This window comes from Panthera onca, chromosome B2, assembly GCF_046562875.1.
Source record: "Panthera onca isolate mPanOnc1 chromosome B2, mPanOnc1 haplotype 2, whole genome shotgun sequence".
Taxonomy (NCBI): Eukaryota; Metazoa; Chordata; class Mammalia; order Carnivora; family Felidae; genus Panthera; species Panthera onca.
In genome coordinates this window covers 94,296,797-94,317,599 of record NC_138343.1, presented here as the reverse complement: position 1 = coordinate 94,317,599, position 20,803 = coordinate 94,296,797, and the positions used below count along the sequence as shown (strand labels likewise).

General features: G+C 41.1%; 1 protein-coding gene across 4 annotated transcripts in view; it reads left to right on the top strand.

Moving 5' to 3' along the window:
• Positions 1–20,242, top strand: part of POPDC1 (popeye domain cAMP effector 1) — a 37,971-nt gene extending 17,729 nt beyond the window's left edge. For 3 of the 4 annotated variants that reach the window (XM_060616283.3, XM_060616281.3, XM_060616282.3), the window contains exons 6-8: positions 416–583; positions 1,487–1,628; positions 16,367–20,242. In XM_060616283.3, coding sequence (XP_060472266.2) covers positions 416–583; positions 1,487–1,628; positions 16,367–16,491 — 435 coding nt within the window. In that variant the 3' untranslated portion in view covers positions 16,492–20,242. Of the gene's footprint in view, positions 1–415; positions 584–1,486; positions 1,629–5,478; positions 6,242–16,366 lie in introns of those variants that run through there. The other variant, XM_060616284.3, reaches the window with a different exon arrangement.
• Positions 20,243–20,803: the final 561 nt, after the last annotated feature.

The following is a 20,803-nucleotide window of genomic DNA, read 5'->3' as shown; positions in this document are numbered from 1 at the left end:
TCACGAATCTTAGCTCAGTTCTCTTGCTTGAAGCCGTATTCTTAAACCTCTGTTGTAATCATCAGTGTGGAAAGAAATATTTAACCATAAATTATATATCTAGTTGTAACATTAGTCTAGTATGCTCTGTGGCAGTGCTTTTGACACCAGACCTCACAGAACAGCACAACAATGAAACTTGGAGAGTTTGCTTTCCGTCTGCAGAATTCTTGGTTTTTTAACGATTTTAAACGTGATTTTATAGTAGTTATAGAAGCTTGTGTATATAGATGTTATTTTAATTTAATTAATATGATAAATCATTTCTTTAATAATATCCACTAAATTATTCTACTCTTCCTTTCCCCAAAATTATTATAGTCGTAATTCATATACACAAAGTACTTTTTTCTTTCTGTGTTTGTTTCTTGGGCAGGTCACCATCATTGCAGATGATAACTGCAGATTTTTATGCTGGTCAAGAGAAAGATTAACTTACTTTCTGGAATCAGAACCGTTTCTATATGAAATATTTAGGTATCTCATAGGAAAAGACATTACCAATAAGCTCTACTCATTGAATGATCCTACCTTAAATGATAAAGTAAGTGGTTTTCTAAGGTGTACCTCACTTTATGCAGCATATATTTTTTCTGAATTTTCATTAATTAATTATGAGTGAAGTGGGGATGCTTGTAACTTAGAGACCCTTCAGGGGAATCATTTTTCAAGAGCGTGGAAATATTTTGTAATTATTATATTTGCCATTACCTGGTGAGGTATCTCTAAATGTCAGGGACCTCCATTTGTGGTGATGTGGTGCTGATCTCTCATAAAGGGTCAATCAGTCTCAGGAAGATGGTAAGCGAGTTGGAGGGAGGGATGTGGGGTAGAGTGGGCCAGGGAAGGCAGGGCAGCAGGAAGGTTGCAGACTGAGAAACACTCACAAACTTGGGTGAACAGGAAGTTCGCATTTTAACCCTGGTGTCTTCCGGTCTTATATATCCTCCTGGGCAACCCCCTTTCCAGAAGGTCTAGAAGTGACAAGAGAGGGATGAGAGGGGGCGTGTGGCAATCCAGTTAGGAATTTCAGAGCTGAGTGGATCTTCAACAATTTGCAATTTTATCTTCATTTCCCCACAATTGCTTAGAAGGAAATTAAAATGATGACAGAAGAGACATTGCAGAATGTTGTTTCTGTGATAAGTAGTGTTCTCCAGGAACTATGCATATGGGTGTGTGCTCTCTTAAAGTCATCTTGTCTAGGCCCTTTATCAAATTAGGTTGGTGCTTATTGTTTTCCAGTTTAATAAATAAGCTATTGAGTATGTTAAATTTTTGTAATGTATGTATAGTAATAGCTTATGATAAAGGTCATAGCTAACATTTTTTGGCCACTTACTATATACCAGGTAGTTTTTATTTCAAGGAAAAATAAATGCTGTTTACAGGGAATGTATGACCTAAGTCCCATAGATGTCTGAAACCTTAAAACTTTGTTTTGTAGAAGGCCAAAAAGTTGGAACACCAGCTCAGCCTGTGCACACAGATCTCCATGCTAGAAATGAGGAACAGTATAGCCAGCTCCAGTGACAGTGAAGATGGCTTACACCAGTTTCTTCGGGGCACCTCCAGCATGTCCTCTCTCCGTAAGTTACCTCAAACTGATAATACTCCAGGACTCTGCTGGATGTCATTGGAAATAGACAAATGACAACTTGGGTCAGAAAAATAACTTTGCAAGTAACTATTTGGCAATCTGTCAATAAAAACAATAATTTTGTCTTGCTTTTCCTTTTCCATATTGCACATCAGCTAAAATCCACCTTTAGAACTCTTAGTTCTGTTTTCAGAAATTGTTCACTTGTTTTGCCATGCACCCTTCTTAAATACGGGTTCACTGGAATGATGTGAAAGAGTCCATATGGTTTGATGGATATTCGGCTATTTTGTTTTCATGATTTTCATGTAAGTGAACGCCTAGACCCAGCAATGTGTTAAAGATGATAGGAAGTAGCTGTTGGATGTTTTGCTGCTGACTGGTTATCAGTGTGAGCACCAAGAGTTAACAGGTGATCGGGTTATGGAATATTCCTGAGGATGAAGGAGACCATTCATGACCCCTGTGAGTTACCTCATTCACATACCCACCCACCTTGGCAAGTTTTCCAAGACTGGAAACATTAAAAATGTTTTAAAACATTTTAAGTAAGTAACATTTTAAGACACAGGTGTTGAAGATTAATAAGTAAAATGAGAGAAACTATTTTAAGAATTAAGTGCTTAAAATTAATGCTTAAAATTATTGTAAGGATTATCCCAAAACTGATAGTATAAGAACTTTGAACAAATTCATTTGTACTTTTTATTTAAGTTTATTTTTTTAATTTTTTATTTATTTTTGAGAGAATGCAAGTGGGGAGGGGCAGAGCGAAGGGGACAAAGGATCCGAAGCGGGCTCTGCACTGAAGGCAGCGAGCCTGATGTGGGGCTTGAACTCACAAACCATGAGATCATGACCTGAGCTGAAGTCCGAGGCTCAACTGACTGAGCCACCCAGACGCCCCGAAGTTTACTTTTCTTTTATTTTGAGAGAGAGTGCACGCATGAGCAGGGGAGGGGCAGAGAGCGAGGGAGAGAGAATCCCAAGCATGCCCTGGGCACTTAGTGCAGAACCCTATGAGGGGCTAGAACTCACAAACTATGAGGTCATGACCTAAGCCAAAACCAAGAGCTGGATGCTTAACCGACTGAGCCACCCAGGTGCCTCGTGAACAAATTCATTTCAAGTAGCAACAAGTCAGACAGATTCTCCCACTGCATAAACTAAAGAACTATTAGTATTTCCAGTTGTGTGTTAATCCAAAGTAACTTTTAAGGAGATACAGGTACACATCCAACAATCCCTAAATGTTTATGTAAACGATCTTGTAACTTCGGATGCTTTAGATAAATTGGGTTAAGGATTTGAAGTATTGCATGGTCAGAAGAGGCTGGAATTGAGAAAGCCATGTAGGCATAAGCTTCCAAAGCAAAGTCTAGGCACAGAAATGTGTTGTGAACCAAAAGGAGATTTCAGGAGTAACACAAGTGGGAAACGGGAGATGGTTTTATCTTATTCTAGTAACTTTTGCAAGTACTGACTGAGGCTGACCAAATTCTGCAATCTGCCAGCATATCAAATGCATTATCTGGCTTGTTGAAACAGTTTGGCGGTCAGTAAGCATTTTCAAATGGACCCGTCTTAATTACATGTATAGTGATTACTATAGTATGAAATGTCAGCAGAAAGGGAATTAAATAATAATAATTAATAATTTTTGTTTTTCTGTAGTATTTTATTGTATAATCTAAATCTTTGGGGAGTAAAATAACATTTTATAAAATGTTTATCTAGAGTATGTTGTTTAAATAGAATTAAAACACGTGTTTGAGATTAACATTTGTATTGTTTGTGCCACCAGAAATCTACGTTCCAGGTGGATTGATCACTCATGTTGTACGTACAGACCTGGGTTCAAATCTCACTGTAGTAATTATTAGTTGTGGAACTTGGGAGTCTCCAAGTCACATGACCTTTCCAACCTGACATGAGCTATCATATCTCATCACAGGCTTGGTTCTGGCCACAGCTCCTGGTCTGTTTCCTTCCCTCTTCCTTCTAGTGAATCATGAGTTTAATCCAAACAGCCATTCCCTGGGGCGCCTGGGTGGCTCAGTCGGTTAGGTGTCCGACTTCAGCTCAGGTCATGATCTTATACTCCGTGAGTTCAAGCCCCACGTCGGGTTCTGTGCTGACAGCTGGGAGCCTGGAGCCTGCTTTGGATTCTGTGACTCCTTCTCTCTCTGCCCCTCCACCTCTCACTCTGTCTCTCTTTCAAAAATTAATAAACATCAAAAAAAAAATTAAAAAAAAAAAAACAACAACCATTCCCTTGCATGGATCATTGGTACTTCTGTGTTTGTACAGAAGTATGCTCTCCTTGATTGCAGGATTGCATTTTACTTCTCAGGCCCCTTGTCTAGTTATTTTTCACTGTATTAGAAATAATGTACAACCTGGGGCACCTGGGTGGCTCAGTTGGTTAAGCATCTAACTCTTGATTTTGGCTCCGGTCATGATCTCGTGGTTCCTGGGATTGAGCCCTGTGCCAGCTCTGTGCTGACAGCCTGGAGCCTGCTTGAGAGTCTCTCTCTCTCCCTTGCTCTCACTCTCCTGCTTGTGAGCACATACACACACACTCTCTCTCTCAAAATAAATAAGCATTAAAAAAAGAAATATGTACAACCTGCTTAAGTTGCTTATTTATTTTAGCCTCATATTTATTACGCAGAATCTTGCATATTGATACAAATGTATGCAGCTACATGTGAGAACACATTTTTGAACATGAGTGTATGTGAATTGCACAACAAAGCCACGCTCATACCTAATTTCCTTTGACCAACCCTTGTTCTGAGTTTCCTGGCTTCACTTCCCGCAGTTTCATGAAAGACATTAGTACTCAACCACATCATTGATACTATGAATTATTTAATTCATCCTAGCATGTAATTCATCAAAAACTAGTTTCTGTTTCTTAGGTTTTAGCTCAGAATTCCTAAAGTGTGAGTTTTTTGTTTTTTTGGGTTTTTGTTGTTGTCGTTTTGTTTTGTTTTGGCCTTCTTTTTGCCAGACCCATCAATATGCCATCTACTCTTCCATATTACAGATTACATTTTATGTAAAACAAAGAACACAGTACCAATCTCATAAGACTATTAGGCTGAAATAACAAAATTTTCCACTTTTTGAGCATGTGGTAGATCTTCATGAACGTGAGGCCCCTAAAACAAATGACTACGCTCTTATCATTCCGGGTTTCTGCCATGCACAAGGGGCGTTTATGGCAGCTTCTCAGCAGTCCTGGCTGCTTCGTGAATGCTGAGGGGAGAAGGGAGCAAACGTTTATGGACAAGAGTAGCTATTATTTTTTCAGGTACTCTCTGTACATACTCACATGTAGTCTTCACTGTAATCCTGCATAGAGACGTATACTAGCTTTTGCTAGAAGATGCAGCACTAACAATTTCCCAAATCTCTGGCTATGATGAAGGGACTGCTTTCTCCCTCAGGTGTACACAGGGTGCTGCCCCAGACCCGTGTCCTCCTCACTCTGGGATGCCACAGAGCAGCTGCTGTTTGGGTCATTGCCACTCAGGGCAGAGGGTTTGTTTTGTCTTGTTTTGATTGTCCTGTAGAACATTGATTCTGAAATGTAAATGTGAACGTGAATCACTTGGAGATTTTATTAGAGGTTCTGAAGCAGCAGACTGGGGTGGGGCCTGGCATCCCCATGTTTAACAGGAGCCCCAGCGATGCTGATGTGGCTGGTCTCTGAACTACTCACTGCTTCAAGTAGTAAGGAGTAGGACTCCCTCCCCACAGCCTGTAATTTTGCTGATTGCTTTCCTGTGGTGGTGATTAAGATGTTTCTTGTATTTCCCATCTACTGGTAGGTGGATCTGCAGGCCGGCATAGATTCCTGTGAAGGCACGAAACAAAATTGCAGCTGATCCCATTTCTTACGCTGCGCTCTATTTTTATACATGTCACATGATGCTAAGTCCAGAGCAAGATCTCGACTCTGCCACACAAATTCTGCCTTCCACTTCAAATGATCCTTTAAAGACAAGAAAGTGAAGTAATGAGATAGTCTGAGAAAAAATGCTTCCTACCTGTTCATTCAGTAGCCCGTAATCCAATTAACTTAACTTGTTTTCACTTTCCTGTTGCTTCATTTACTTGTCTCATGATTGGGGAAAAGAAGGAGGAAAGAACAAGACGTCCAGAACATGTGGGAAGGATTTCATGCCCTCATGTGGATAGAAGCTCTCTTCTCTCTGCTCATGGATCAAGTGCTCCTCAGCGTGCCTCGCCATCTTCTCTTCCTTATGAGGCTTAGCTCCCTATGTGGTGTAGAAAACACATACACACAGATCGATTGTACTGGGCAGGTCCATCGCTGATCAGCGACGCCGAGCGCAGGCATCGTCATGGCAACAGGAGAGCATATTATGCTTCCCTAAAAGTTGTAGAACTTTGTTTTTGTTAATTGGGGTTAAATAACCTATTGTTTGGTTTGTGTGTTTGTTTTTTAAATTCTGAGGCAGTATAGACAATGCAGTCTGTTGCAACTTGTCTTGAAAGGTTTTGTTAGTTTAAACTGTGTATTTTTTTCAGAAGTTATAATTTTTATAATGTAATATAATTTTATAAATTTAGGAGTTTTAAAGATACTACAACATATTTAGAGAGATATTTCTTACTGAGAACAAGTCTTTTCAGATTGTTTTGTTGTTATCAATAGCAACATGGTGTTCTGGACAATCTACTAATTTCATAAGACCTACTTGCACAAATTTGCTTTAAGTTAGCTTGCATCTGGTTAATGTTCTTATCTGCAAAGACTAGCAGCATATCTGACATGATGAGTTTCTTTCGGCTATCTTACCCATTCATTTACCTGGAAAGTTACAAAAAACTGATACAGAATTCTTAGTTTCAAGGCTGGTCTCATGAAATAACCTGTTCAACTCAATTTGTGTTCCATTCCCCTTGTGAACAGCTCTGCACATATAAACAACAAGCTTTCCATGAATTTTATGGAGAGGTAGAGAGGAGATATGATCAGGCAGCAGGAATACCCAGGGAACAGTTCGCAGATCCACCGAGAGGGCTAGAGAAAAGCAGTGCCCCCACTTTGTACATAAGTAAAGAGCAGCTTAGGAAAGTTAAGTAACCGGCTCAAGGTCACTGGGCTAGCCCCAAAACAAAGACCTGTTAAATTTTTTGTAAGTTCTTGTTTTGCCTTTTACCGTACAAATATCCATATCCATTTGGGAGAGAGAATCTGTTTAGGGGTACTCACCCACTGCTGTGGCAGCCGCCACGTCCTGACCACGTTCATACATGCTCTCATCTCATCTTCACCACCGCCCAATCAGGTTGGTGTGGTGTTTTCCCCTCTTAGGGTTGAGAAATTGGACACTTCTCTCTGGCTTCTTGGTCCCCCAGCCAGTAGGGACCATGCTCTGTGACTCCTGAACTCCTGTCATCACCAATCCATTCGCTGCCCTCTATCCTCACACAGTGTTTTCTCATCTGTAAAATGACAGCCAAGGGATTTTATACAATTGCACATTTTTCAGCTTTTAGTAAAAAATTTAAAAATTAACAAGTTAATATACACACACAGATAACAAATAGTAAAATTTAAAAAAGTGTTGCAAAGAAAAGAACTGCCTCCCTTCAACCTATTTGCTCCCTAGGAGCAATCACATTGGAACAATATTTGTCCAAAATGCTAAATAATGCCCTATTATTTATTGATTTATCCACTTAAACTTTATCTACTAATCTAACTTTTTTTAATGTTTTTTAACTTTTTAAAACAAATTTTTGAGAGACAGAGAGAAACAGAGCACAAGCAGAGGAGGAGCAGAGAGAGACGGAGACACAGAATCCGAAGCGGGCTCCAGGCTCTGAGCTGTCAGCACAGAGCCCGACAGGGAGCTCTGACTCACAAACTGCGAGATCATGACCTGAGTCCAAGTCCGGCACTCAACCGACTGAGCCACCCAGGCACCCCTAACTGAGCTCACTTTTAACTTCCCTTTGCCCATCTGCCCAATATGGTTATATCACTAGTTTTTATTCTTTTATTATATATACCTTTGTAACAGTAAATGATGCACTTAAACCTCCATTTTGTTTTCTCTCTGAAGCATTTTTAGAGGTGAGGACATTAGCATCTCTACCCTTTCTTATTCTTTCCCCTTCTACCTTTACATTGTTGTGAGTCTCTTCCTTAACTTCTGAACACTAAAAATTTCTAAAACGTCCTTAACTTCTAAATATAACAAATATATTCTGTTATCTATTTTTTTTTATATTTTTGTCATAAAATATATGTGACATCACATTTACCATCTTAACCATTCTAAGGTCTTCCTTGCTTTCTCTGTGATTTCTTTTGCAAGGTTTAAGCAAATAAACAGTGTTGACTTTATTATGCTTTATTTAGAACCAAATAGTGGGCTATGACTACATTTCTTTCTTTTTGGTTTCAATCTCATGATTCCTGTTCAAAGGAGACTGTTTCTAATAACAAGTTCAAATGGATTCTCCTTTCCCACACAGCATATAAATCAATCACAGTTTACTTCATACTTTGACCTTCCTTTTTTTTCCCCCCTGAAGATTTTGTATTGCCTTGCTTTGGGGGCCATTTTATTCACCATATCCCTAGTATCTTCTAGCTTCTTACTCATTCTGTCTTTGAGTTAAAATCCAATTTACTTCTTAAAGTCTGAGTAGGTGTTTCACATTTGAACCATGCCTTTTCATGCTGCTTTCTGTCTTTATAGATATTTCTAGTTGCCTTTCTTTTTCCTCATTCTTGTATTTTTTTTTCTTATATCTCTACTCTCTCAGTACATCAATTCTGTGTACCTTTTTCTCAGACACCTTCCTCACAGAACCTCCCAATCTCATTTTGGACTGGTTGTTCCCTGGGTCTATGCACAGGTGCCATCCTGGAACTGCCTTTCCTGTTCTGAGTTTATCCACTATCACCATGATGTTACTGCTTTCTCTTTGTGAGCAAGAAGGGGCTACAGGACTTCCACTGTTCCCTGGCTGCTCACAACGTGCAGCTCAAGGCCCTGACCACCCATGTGAGTAGTTAGAAATTGATCTGGGAATGATCACTTGGGCCAGAGAAAACCTCATGGAAACCAGTAACCTCCTTTGATCTCTCTATCTGCCATAATTTGTACACTTCTTTGCTTGAGTTTTCAGTGCTGGTGTTGAGTTTATGTAAGGGAAATTAGGTATGAAAGCCATACTAACCTTCATCATTATTGTTCAGAAAGTTTCAATCCAAACACAATCCTTCAATTTAAAAAAATACTATGATATACTTAAGCAAGACAAGAAACAGGATGATAATTCTCTCTAGCAAAGAAACCATTAAATCCTTCCCTATCCCCATTCATCAAAAATTGTATAATCTAATTAAAATTCTAAACCCTTTGTAAGGTTTTTAATTACTTGCTAAAGCAGTTGGCCAGATGGTTAAACATAATAAAAATAAGAACACTTTGAAAGGAACGAGGAAAATGTCATGAAAGTTAACAGAAGAAAGGGAAAAAAAGTCGTATAACATTATATTAGATAGCTTACAAAAGTGGTCTCTCTTTTTAAAAACTCTTTCTTAAGCAGAGAGAAAAGTCACTTGACAAATTTCATATCATGATATTCTGTTTATTTGAAAAGCAAACTTGAGATTGCTTATTCATTCTCTGAAACAGGTGTGACCTTCACTCTGAATTTAAGAACAACAAATATGTCTGTTTACTTTGACTTGCTAAGAGATTCCCTCAGGTCCTCATGTAATTAGAAGCACACCGAAGTAGAATAAGCTTAATAAGGACAGAATTCTGTCAAAAGGAATTTCTCTTGGAGCGCCTGGGTGGCTCAGTCGGTTGAGCGTCCGACTTCACCTCAGGTCATGATCTCACAGTCTGTGAGTTCGAGCCCCGCATCGGGCTCTGTGCTGATGGCTCAGAGCCTGGAGCCTGCTTCCGATTCTGTGTCTCCCTCTCTCTCTGCCCCTTCCCTGCTCATGCTCTGTCTCCAAAATAAATAAAAAAAACATTAAGAAAAAAAAATTTTTAAAGAGAAAAAAAAGGAATTTCTCTTACCTAATTTTTCACTTCTCTGGATACCGGAATTTGACTGATTGTTACATAAGATCTCCCTGGTCCTGATGTAAAAAGGCTTCCTGTGTTACTTTGGGAATGTTAGACAGGAAAGGGTCTGGTGGGGCAGGCTAAGCCCCGTGACGTGCTTATACTGGCAGGATACACAGTGGACCTCAGTGCAAACTCCTGTCCTCCTCAACTAGGATCTGGCCCTGGCTGCTATCTGAACAGGTCTGCTGAGGAAAGACTGCCTCCCAGATCCAAATCTTCCACAAGTGTTGTCACCCGCCATGATCTGGCATGAGTGCAAGGGGCCACTGTTTGGTTCAGGGCTCTTCTAAACCTCCATCTTCTACATTTGCTCAAAGCCCCTGTTTTTGAGTTTGAGTTTTTCTTTCTTCTGCTCAGGATTGCTGCCTGATGTTGCCGTTCTCTCTCTCAGCTGAACACATTGAAAGTGGTGCACAGCTCAGAGGAAGTTCTGCTCCACTGACTGTGCCTTCTCGGTGCACTGGGATCTACGGAAGGGGTGTAGACATCTTTTTGACAGAAGATTTTTTTGCCACTGGGTGCAATAGGAAACATCCCCAAGTAACAGCAACTCTTGACATAACTGTTTAACAATTTCACACCAGATAAATCTGGATTGCAGCTCAGTCTGAGACTATTTGTTTTACATAGTTTTATAATAAACTGTGTTAACTGGCACCCAGAGCCAAGTAGAAGATGATTATGGCTAATAGCAGAAAATAATGCTAATTATCTCTTCTTAATTATAAAAAAATCCAAAGTATGTAGTTAACCACTTCTGTCTCCCAGCTGTAAAAGTGGTTTTAACAGAAGAAGGATAAAAATCAGTTTTCTGGAAAATTTATGGATATGGAATGATTTGCCTGTCTAGAATTTGAAATAAATTGAAAAGTAAAGCATTGTACAGAGGTCACGTACCTCATAGCAATGTCCTTGAGGGGCAAAAGTAATTTGAAAAAGCACTTAAGTGAAGATAAGCTCCATTTCTTCCTCTCTCCTCTCCCCACATTCTTACCTCTAGGTAAGGTTGGGCCTTCTGGGCAAATTTCTGATGATACATCAGTGCATAAAGTTAATGAAAAACCAAGCAAACTTGTAGAAAGAATTTATTAATGTTCAACTTGTGATATGTTAAGATAGTTCCCTTGAAGCAGAATACCACCCCCCGTCTCTCATTTTTGTTTTTGTTTTTTTTAAATAGTTTTTAGGGGTTTTGTTGTTGTTCACACTCCGGATTGGATTTGAACTTATTAGTGGACTAAGAAATTCTTTCTAGCAGCATAGTAATGGTGACTGAGTCTTTCCACTGAACCAGCAGGTCTCCTGCCAAGGTCAGAGAGCATCAGGTCTAGGGCAGGTGAGCTCCTTGCTCCCTAAAGCCTGCCTTTCTCCTGGCCGTGACAGTGACACATCTGCAGTTAGACCGGGTGAACATCACCCTTGGCCCTCAGTGGTACAGGAGGCTCAGGCTAACTGGGGTTGGGACAAAGCATGGGCACTCTCTCTGCGACCCTGATTCCTATTGAGGGTTCAGGGATCCGGCTGGCACTTGGTAGCCTGCAGCAGCTACAAGGCAGGCTGAATTCCTGTTGCCTTCCCAGGCACCTGCCGGTGATGGGAGAGCGCCAGGGCACCGTGGTCGGTGCTGGGACCAGAGGGGCTTGTGGGCGCCAACCCAGCCACCAAGCCTGAAATGAGAGTCTGTGAAAAGAATGTGAGCAGGGCTGTTAGGGCCACCTGGTTTATCCTGCCAGAATCTGATTGTGCCGAGGGGTTCACTTGCTGGTGAGGAAGGTGTTCATCCACAGCAGCCTCCCCACTCTTCTTTCTCGGGCTGTCCTGGTTGTCTTCACTTTCCCTTTTGAGTATAAAGTAGAAAAATAGCATGGATGTGGTGAGCATGAATTGCTCTGAAAAGCGCACTGAGTTCCTGAGAAATAAAATAATATCGAGTCAGAGATCCCAACCGATCCATTTTTATTTCCCTAACATTTAACCCAGCCTCTAGTGCCTTGTCATCACTCAGGGGCTCTTCTTGCTGATTGTATGAAAACTCTGTGGCAGGTGATGATACCACCAAGCCTATTGATGTTTACCTGAGGGGATGGTGCTCTTGCCCGTGCTGTGAGCACTGTCGAATCAAGCTATATACACTGTTGCCCATGCTATAAGCACGTGCTATAACCTGGGCTATAAGCACTGTTGTTGAGTCAATTATATGAAAATGATTTGCCTCAGGGATCCTGACACAGAATACAGTCATTCATAGTGTGGTTTTACTGTAGCAGGAGACCAGTCTGCGCTTGAGGAATGCTGGTGGTTCCCCACTGGTGTAGTGGAAAATTGACCCATCAATCATTAAAGGTGATGGCCGTGTATCTTTCCCTCATCCTCAGGATCAGCCTTCTGAAGGCTCCATGTGGAGTTTCACGTCCTAAGTAATTATTCTCCTGTACTAAGTAATCATCAAGGACCTGGCTATGTGTGGGGTACTTCTGCAGGAGGGAAGACGTCTACAGCCCTCAACATGCTTGTTTTCCAGTAAGGGATAGAGGCACGTACTTGTGATCACAAAGAAATACAGAATGTGGAAGGGCTGTGGGTCTCTAGATAATAGACTCTCCCCACACAAGGAATTACAGAAGACTCCAGAGGAAGGAGGTGGGGTCTGACCTTGATGGTGAGGGATGGGTAGGAATTTGACAGGTAGGGATGGAAGTGAAGAGGCCATTCCAGGTAGGGAGAAGAGCAAGAGGAGAACATGGAAAGGGTGGGTTGGATTTGGGGAGCAGAGAGTTTGCCAGAGCTTGGACTGGAAGGGGAAGGAGGCCCGACTTGGACACATTTCAGTGTCACCCCAGGACTGTGGGTGACTCTGGCATTACTGCCTTTTTAATGCTATGTAGTAAGCACCCCAGCTCTTCCTTGGCTGAGGCAAATGTAGTGGGGACCAAATAAAGTCTTTCACAGAGAAGTTGAAAGTTCTCAGAAGGTTTTCACCAGGTCATTTCCAGTTGTGTTGGGTCCCCTCTTTATTCTCTCTCAGTAGGAAAATGCACCGATTGGTGATGGAGCTGAGAGGGCAGAGAACATTTTGGCCCACATGTAGATAGCAGCCACAGGATGCTATAGAATGTCACCCCTGGTTTGATAGATGGGCTTAAAAACCAGATCAATTAGTCCTACTTCCCCAGTCAAAACACACGGGGTGTGTTTCTGTTATGTGTGTTATACAGTTACATTCGCATGCTCTACATTATTGATTTGGTTAATACTCTTAGATATGCCATCTTGCTGTTTGTTCTGAGAGGTTTTTTAAGTTTATTTATTTATTTTGAGAGAGAGAGAAAGAGTGACAAGAATGAGACCGTAGGAAGAAGCTGCCTTATTATGGGAGTAGTACCAATCAGAAGTCTTGGTTTCTTGTTAAAAAAATTTTTTTTGTTTTAATTAAATGGGGCACTTGGGCGGGTCAGTCGGTTGAGCATCCAACTTGGGCTCAGGTCATGATGTTGTGTTTTTGAGTTCGAACCCCGCATTGGGCTTTGTGCTGACGGCTCAGAGCCTGGAGCCTGCTTCAGATACTGTCTCCCTCTCTGTCTACCCCTACCCCACTCGTGCTCTCTTTCTCTCTGTCTCTCAAAAATGAATAAATGTTTAAAAAAATTTTTTTAAAGAAGTATTGGTTTCTATCTTTTTAAAATTTTTCTTAAGTTTATTTATTTGGGAGAGACAGACACATTGGGAGTGGGGGAGGGGCAGAGAAAGATGGAGAAAGAATCCCAAATAGCTCCGTGCTATCAGCACAGAGCCCATCACAGTGCTCAAACTCAAGAATCATGAGATCATGATCTGAGCAGAAATCAGGAGTTAGATGCTTAACCAACTAAGCCACCCAGGCACCCCTGCTCTGAGAGTTTTTATCTGATTGTGGAAACTCAGCCTAAGCTAATGTTTTATGAGGCTTGATCATTACTTAAAGCTAGACATATGATGAAGGCCATGGCCAGTTTTTTTAAGACAATTTTACTGCCCTCGGGACAGTTTAGATTGAGAAACACAAACCCCTATTTGAGTACAAGAGCCACTTCTTTTCATTTGCCATTCCTAGAGGCAATAATGAATTTTAGCAAGTTTTCTAATTACCTTAGGCCATTCTCCTCCAAAGACCATATTAATCACTCATTTTATTGACTTACAAATGGACAAAGTGATTATTACATCCCAGGCACTGATGTAAGAACTATACAAGTTGTTTATACAAGTTAAAATACTATATTACTATTACTATTACTTGTATATATACTATACAAGTTAATATACTATATTAAGCCATTTAGTCCTCTTAACAACCATATGAAGTAGATTAATAGCATTATTCCTATTGTACAGATGGGGAAATTGAGGGACCGAGAAGTGAAGTAACTTGCCCAAGCTCACACTTGAAGCTCAGACATTCATTGCCATCTGAGTATACATGCCATTTAAAGCTCGTGTTTGGTGGTTGTGTTGTCCTCTGCATGAAAAAGGATAAAAAGAGCTTGCCTGGGAGATTCTGCCGGGCTTGCTCTATGACAGAGTTGTGTTCTGGAACATTTTAATAGAGGCTTATTTTCTACAGTGTATGTCAGCAGTTGTCTTTCAAAAGACTCTGTATTTTTATTATTTTTAAAGATTTTATTTTTAAGTAATCTCTACACCCAACGTGGGGCTCAAACCCACAACCGTGAGATCAAGAGTCGTACACTCTACTGACTGAGCTAGGCGCTCAGAAAACTTAGTATTTTAATTGACTGTAAATGCTTGAAAATGAAGTTTCCATGTATGTCCAACAAACACATTAGCCAAACCAAAGTCCAGCCCAGTGTAATTAATATCTTTTTTTATGTTGGATGATGTGGCTGTTGGGAGTGGCATCTCCCCAGTGCATGACTGGGACTATGCAGTTAATAATAAACATCCAGTGGCATTCTCTGTGTGCCCAGCACCGTGCTGAGCACATCACATGATTATTTTGTTTCATCCCCCGACAATGCCATGAGGCAGGTCCTGGGAATATCCCCTTCTACGGATAATGGAAACTGAGGCCTAGAGAGGCTTAGTAATGGAGTGCAGGTCACACATCTAGGAAGGAGCAGAGCAGAGCTTTGAACCCAGACGTGTTTTCTTATCCTTGGGCCTTGACCACTATGTATGCTGCCTGCCCCTGTGCTGTGTGGCTCTGCTGGCCTCGCCCCTCCTCCTCAGCCCTGCTGTCTGCTGCTGACTCTTGCCAGGGATTAACAGCTGATCTTGATAAATTTCTTACAGCAGTTCTTCCTGTTTTAGCAAGTTTCCATTATCCTCCCTTGCTCTATACCAGCTATTTGGAAAGTCAGGTTTCACCCATTGTTCTTCCATTATCAACCTCACAGCCCGCCAGAGTTCAGCATTGGCTAATTGACAGAATACCGTTCCATCCGTTCCATCCTTTCCATCCTGTTAGAGGACAGCAAGAGGGCCACACGAGTGTGGGTGGGGCCGATGAGACCCTGACGCAACAAATCCTGACATTGAATTTGGAAACTGTGTGGAAGGGAGTTTATGCTGTCCTGGGAGTTGTTCATTAAGCACCTTGATAAGTCTATGTACCTATTTGTAGTAACTTCTACTCTTACTCTGAAACCGTATTTTTTTCTGCATCAATCATGGTGTGTCTTATGTGGTAAATGCTCAATGAACATTTGACAAATGCATGGACAAATGAGGGACTGACTATTGTTTTTTATATATATATTTATTTTGAGAGAGAAAGAGACAGGTCGTGAGTTGGGGAGGGGCAGACAGAGAGAGAAGGAATCTGAAACAGGCTCCAGGCTTTGAGTTGTCAGCACAGAACTGGGCTCAGGGCTCGAACTCATGGACCTCGAGATCACCACGGGAGCTGAAGTCGGACGCTTAACCGACTGAGCCACCTAGGCACTCCTGAGTCATTTGTTACTTAGCTCCTTTGATGTAAGGGCATCCTACAAGGCTTTAGGGATGCCCCTGCCCCATCTGCTACTTGAGATTGTATTTTCTTCTACCTGCTTCCCCTGTCCCTGTCACCCTCTCCTCTCATCTACTTTCCTCCTCTCCCTCTCCCATATCAGTCCAGGAAGTGACTGGGCAGGTGGTAGCAAGAACTGTTGTTTTAGGTGGTGCTCTAGATGGTGTTAGCTTCCATAGCTTCAGGATGGAACTATTCTTTATGGAAATTAGGAGTTATATCAGCTTTTGAGGAACTCAAGTCACCATGTATGATATTAATGCAGAAACATGCATTCTGAGTCCTAATCAGACATTAGGGCAGCCCACTGGAAACTGCGTGTGTTTGAGAAGCTCATATCATCCAAGCATGTATAGTGGAATCCATTCCACGCGTGTTCTCATGACTGAGAATCGTTTCTTGACCTCGTTGTTGTATTGAAATATTGAATCGCAAATACAATCTGTAGAGAAGTTGCATTCCCGGTGCCAACTATAGATTCCCAGAAATTTTACTTTCCATTTGGAGATAATAACTGACACATCACACCAACATCAGGGCAGGCTGTCCATTAAGTGGTTTTTCTTTCTGTGTCTTTGACAGATGTGCCATCCCCACACCAGCGGGGCTCTGCCAAGATGAAACCAATAGAAGAAGGGGTGGAAGATGACGATGAGGTCTTTGAGCCCGCGTCTCCAAATACATTCAAAATCCATCAGTTGCCTTGATCAGACAGCGGGGCCAAGTTACCAAGATGGAAACTGTCTTGAAGAGATCCTGAAAAATACCAGCACTTCTTCAAGACTCATTGATCACTCTGCTTGAGCACTGGTGGTCTGTGGGTAGGAAAGTAAGGAAAGGTCAAAACCTGCAAAGGTTATTTTCGCTCTCCTTTTTATTGATCAGCTTTTTAAGCAGTTGTTTTACTGAGCCTTCTGACTAAACCTAGTTCTATTTTGAGATATATATTTTCACAGTATTTTCTAGATATATTATTGTTCTGACTTAGCACTCTGTCAATGCAAATGCCTTTTCACTTACTTTCTCCAAGTTGTGGTTCATTTTCCTCACGTTTTTTTCTCCACTGTGGCAATGGGGTTGTCTATTTGATAGTTTTAACGAAAGTATAAGTTTGAAACCGAGGTTGAGATGGCATTAGAAAGCAGGGATTCTCAGGCCTTGTTTAATTGATTTTTTAGCTGGAAATTTTTAAAGAAAGATGTGATTTGACTGGCGTTTTTTATGTGTTTCGTTTTTGTTTTTCCCCCTCCCAAGTCAGACACATCACTCCACTAGATCCCCTTACTTATTTGAGCATTGTGTAGATAGCTTCATAATGAACAAAACTCTTCAGACTTTGCACATTACCCTTATATCATGCTATTTATAATCGGGTCTGAAACCCAAAGCTGGAAAGATAGCAGATGGAAGGATTCTGAGCTCAGTTTGACCTATGGCCAAACTCGACTTACCTGTGATTTGGGGCCATCTTGTCCCACACACCCTGGTGTGGGGAATATGCTTTCCTCGGGGTAGGGAGTCAAGTGGCCAAGCAAATGTTACAGAGTGAGGTGATTGAAGGAGCAATTTTTATTCTTTGGTCGGTATTCTGAGGTTTCAGACTGTTCCTCCAGAGCAATCGATGTCTTTTTAAAATGTTTGCCAGATACCCAGTGCCAGGGTTCCAAATGTGAACACAGCTTTGGGGGCAGACAGTTCCCCATCAGTCAGGTGATGGGCACCCAACCTAGATGTTGCAGTGAGGGCTTTGATTCCAGATCTCTCTTTTCTACTAGAATCATGTTTCAGGAAACAGTGGCATTTATGGTGGGAGATAAGAAGTTTGCTGAAATCGTCGGTCAAACAGGGCAGTGTGACTGTGGCACTCAGTTGGGTGAAGCCCATTGATTGGCTATGCTATGTCATACATCATGTTGATTTTATTTTATCCACCAGAACCAACTTGAGTCAGTCCCCTGTTATATTAAATAGCTAAGAAAAATTGCAAATGAAATTATTTTCAAGTGAGCTGAGCCAAAAACAACATCTCTTGCCAAGAGGTGATTTCTGTTAGAGAAGGTAGATAAGCTAGTCTGGGGTCACCTCATTTTCCTAAATCCATTTTTTTGAGGCTAATTATTTTAGTAATTTCACTGGATTTAAATTTACATGCTCGGCCACTCACTAAGAAGATTTCCACAGACTGGGAATTTGGCTCCTAACGTCTTTATCAAATGTTGATTTATTAACATCACAGTAGAAAGGCTGATTTCACTTTCCTATTAGAGTGGCCTCGTCAGTTTTCTACATTATGAATTTATTTTGGGGAACAGAAGCACAGATGAACGACTTAGCCTTGGCTTTAAGATTGTAAAGATTCATTCGGGTGAAGTCTTTTTGCTGTGCCCGAGATCACATGTGTGGATAACTATAATGTAATGGCGTTAGAACTGCTTTCCTCTAACTGTTAGAGTAAGGTCATGTAGACCATTTAGTTTATACACGCCTAAGACTCATTTACAAAATCACTCTATAGAGTAATTAGAAATTACATCCTTCCCTGAATAGAAAGTAATTTTAGATTCTGCTGAGGCTGTGTTTTTAATGTTCTTGTGGATTCACAGAACCTTGGGGTTTCCCTAGCCTGACCCATCTTCAGGTATATCTCACTTGGTCAAGCTCAGACATTGGAAAGGGTCGTCTCTCATGATCAACCTGCATGTGTTTAGAGGTTTTTTTCTGTGAAGCTGGGAACAAACATTTTTAAAGGCACACTGAAAAAATTAGATGATGTGAATTCATTCGCTGTTTTTATTAAAATCCATGTGGGCGCGTGCACACACATCCGTGTTATTGAAAACAAAGATTGTAATCTCAAGCTTAGGAATCTGAAAAGGGCCACTTAGCCTGAATGGGAAACATAAAACTGTTTTTAAATACACACCTCTCAAGACAGTGAGACTTGGGGAAAAGGAGACGCAAGCCACTGAGGAGCCCTCCCACATAGACTTGATAGCAAAGAAGCAAGATAAGAAAACAGAACAGTTTTAAGTGTAAGATCTCCTATGGGTGACTTTGAATTCATTTGTACAAGTGAACAAGCGTATCTTTGTATAAGGCATAAATACATAGACAAAAAAAACATGTTTGCTGCCAAAACCACCACTAAGATGCTTCCTGTGTTTTTTGGTGTCCATTTAGCTGTGTGACCAAGGTTCAGAAAATGATCTGCAAAAATTGTTCTATATATAACCCCAAATCTACTATGTTTAATTGTAGCATTGAGTCCACTGTATGAATCAGGAGTGTAACATTTATACCAGAATATATGTGTCATTTGTAATGTTTTGAAAGCCCTCATATTTCTATTTATAAAATAATAGCAGAGATACTAGATAGAAACTCAATGATGTTTATGTATCTTAAATTAGTAATAACGGGTGCTATATAATGGTCAGTTACCAACTGTTGCTTTCTGAGATCTTTTCCACTTCTCCCTCTAGTTCAATTGTCCTTTTGTCATTGGACACCTTTGTGCTTTGCTGCTAATTCGCACGCACTGGCAGATGCCAACTTCTTCATGTTTGGCTCTCCTTCCACACGTCTGAAGCTTTTCTGATTTTATAACTCGGAACTGCTAATTCCTGCCTTCTGGGTCCTGTCATGGGCCCAAAGACGGGGCTTCTTGGATGCCAGAAAAAGTCTTCGGGGAGAGTTGTAACCTACACATTCTGCCTTGTCCCTGGTGCACCCAGGCAATGACTCCAGCCTCCAGGGAAGACTGTGATGCTGGTGCATGTGTGGTAGTGCCCAGCAAGCACTCGGCACGCAGGTCAGTCCCTGCATGCCCGCGTCCTGCCCGGTGCCCTCCTCCCTGCAGACCCCACAGTGCAGCCTCAAGGGGTCACAGTTATTTATTTCTTTTATCCATTTCTTTGGACATTTCTAAAGCCTCTCTCCAAAAACCTCTGACCTTGCCATGCCTCGGTTTCCCTTCCCTTCCTTTTTTCCAACCCTGGTTTCCCAATTTCTGTTTCTCATGATCCCCAACCAGAGTGATTAGAAATTCTCACCTGTTCGATTCAAATTCCCAAGGACCTGAAAGGATAGAATACTGTGTAGGGAACTCAAGGTTGCAGTGTGGTCACGGCTGTTTTCTCACTGACAGCCTTTCTTCGATTCTCATAGAAGCCCCAAATACCTTGCGTGTGACGATATAGTGTCCTTTTAAAAACCTGCTTTTAAGTACTATTTACAGGTTATTCTGTTATACTTGCAACCTAGTTTTAAAGTACACGAGGATTTTATTAATACTTTATACAGACACGTTTATAGGAAACTCGCTCTTTCTGTTTTTAGGTGCCATTTACATTGATGCCATTTACTTTATAATCAATTTACATTTTGTCCGAATAGAGCCTTCTGGTTTGAAATATCTTCATATACTGTCATTTGATCAAATAAATTTCTTACTTAGAAGATATGCATGTTTTTTATTTCATTCCTCTTACATATAGCTGGTTTGCTCTGACTCCATGCCTACGGGCGAGGATTGGTTCAGTTACCTTCAGGTCGTGGGATTTGCTCTGGTTTAGGAATCTGAGCAGATGTACAAAGGGGGTGGTCTTGGGTCAGCAATTGAAAGCCTTCAGAGTTTCACTATAGGGATATATAGATTTCAACATTTTCCTCCCCTTTATTTGAACATTCTCTTCTAGTTTCATAAGGTTTAACAACAGAAGGAGTCACATGAAGAAGGCAGAAAATCACCCCTGGATCTATTGTGTGGTGGGCAAGAGAGACCAGTCTTCTTATTCTGTTTTTTTACTGTTATTACTTTAATATTTATTTATTTTTGAGAGAGAGAGAGAGAGAGAGAGAGACAGAGACAGAGCATGATTGGGGGAGGGACAGAGAGAGAGGGAGACACATATTCTGAAGCAGGCTCCAGGCTCCCAGCTGTCAGCACAGAGCCCAACAAAGGGCTCAAACTCACGAACTGTGAGATCATGATCTGAGGAGAAGTTGGACGCTTAACTG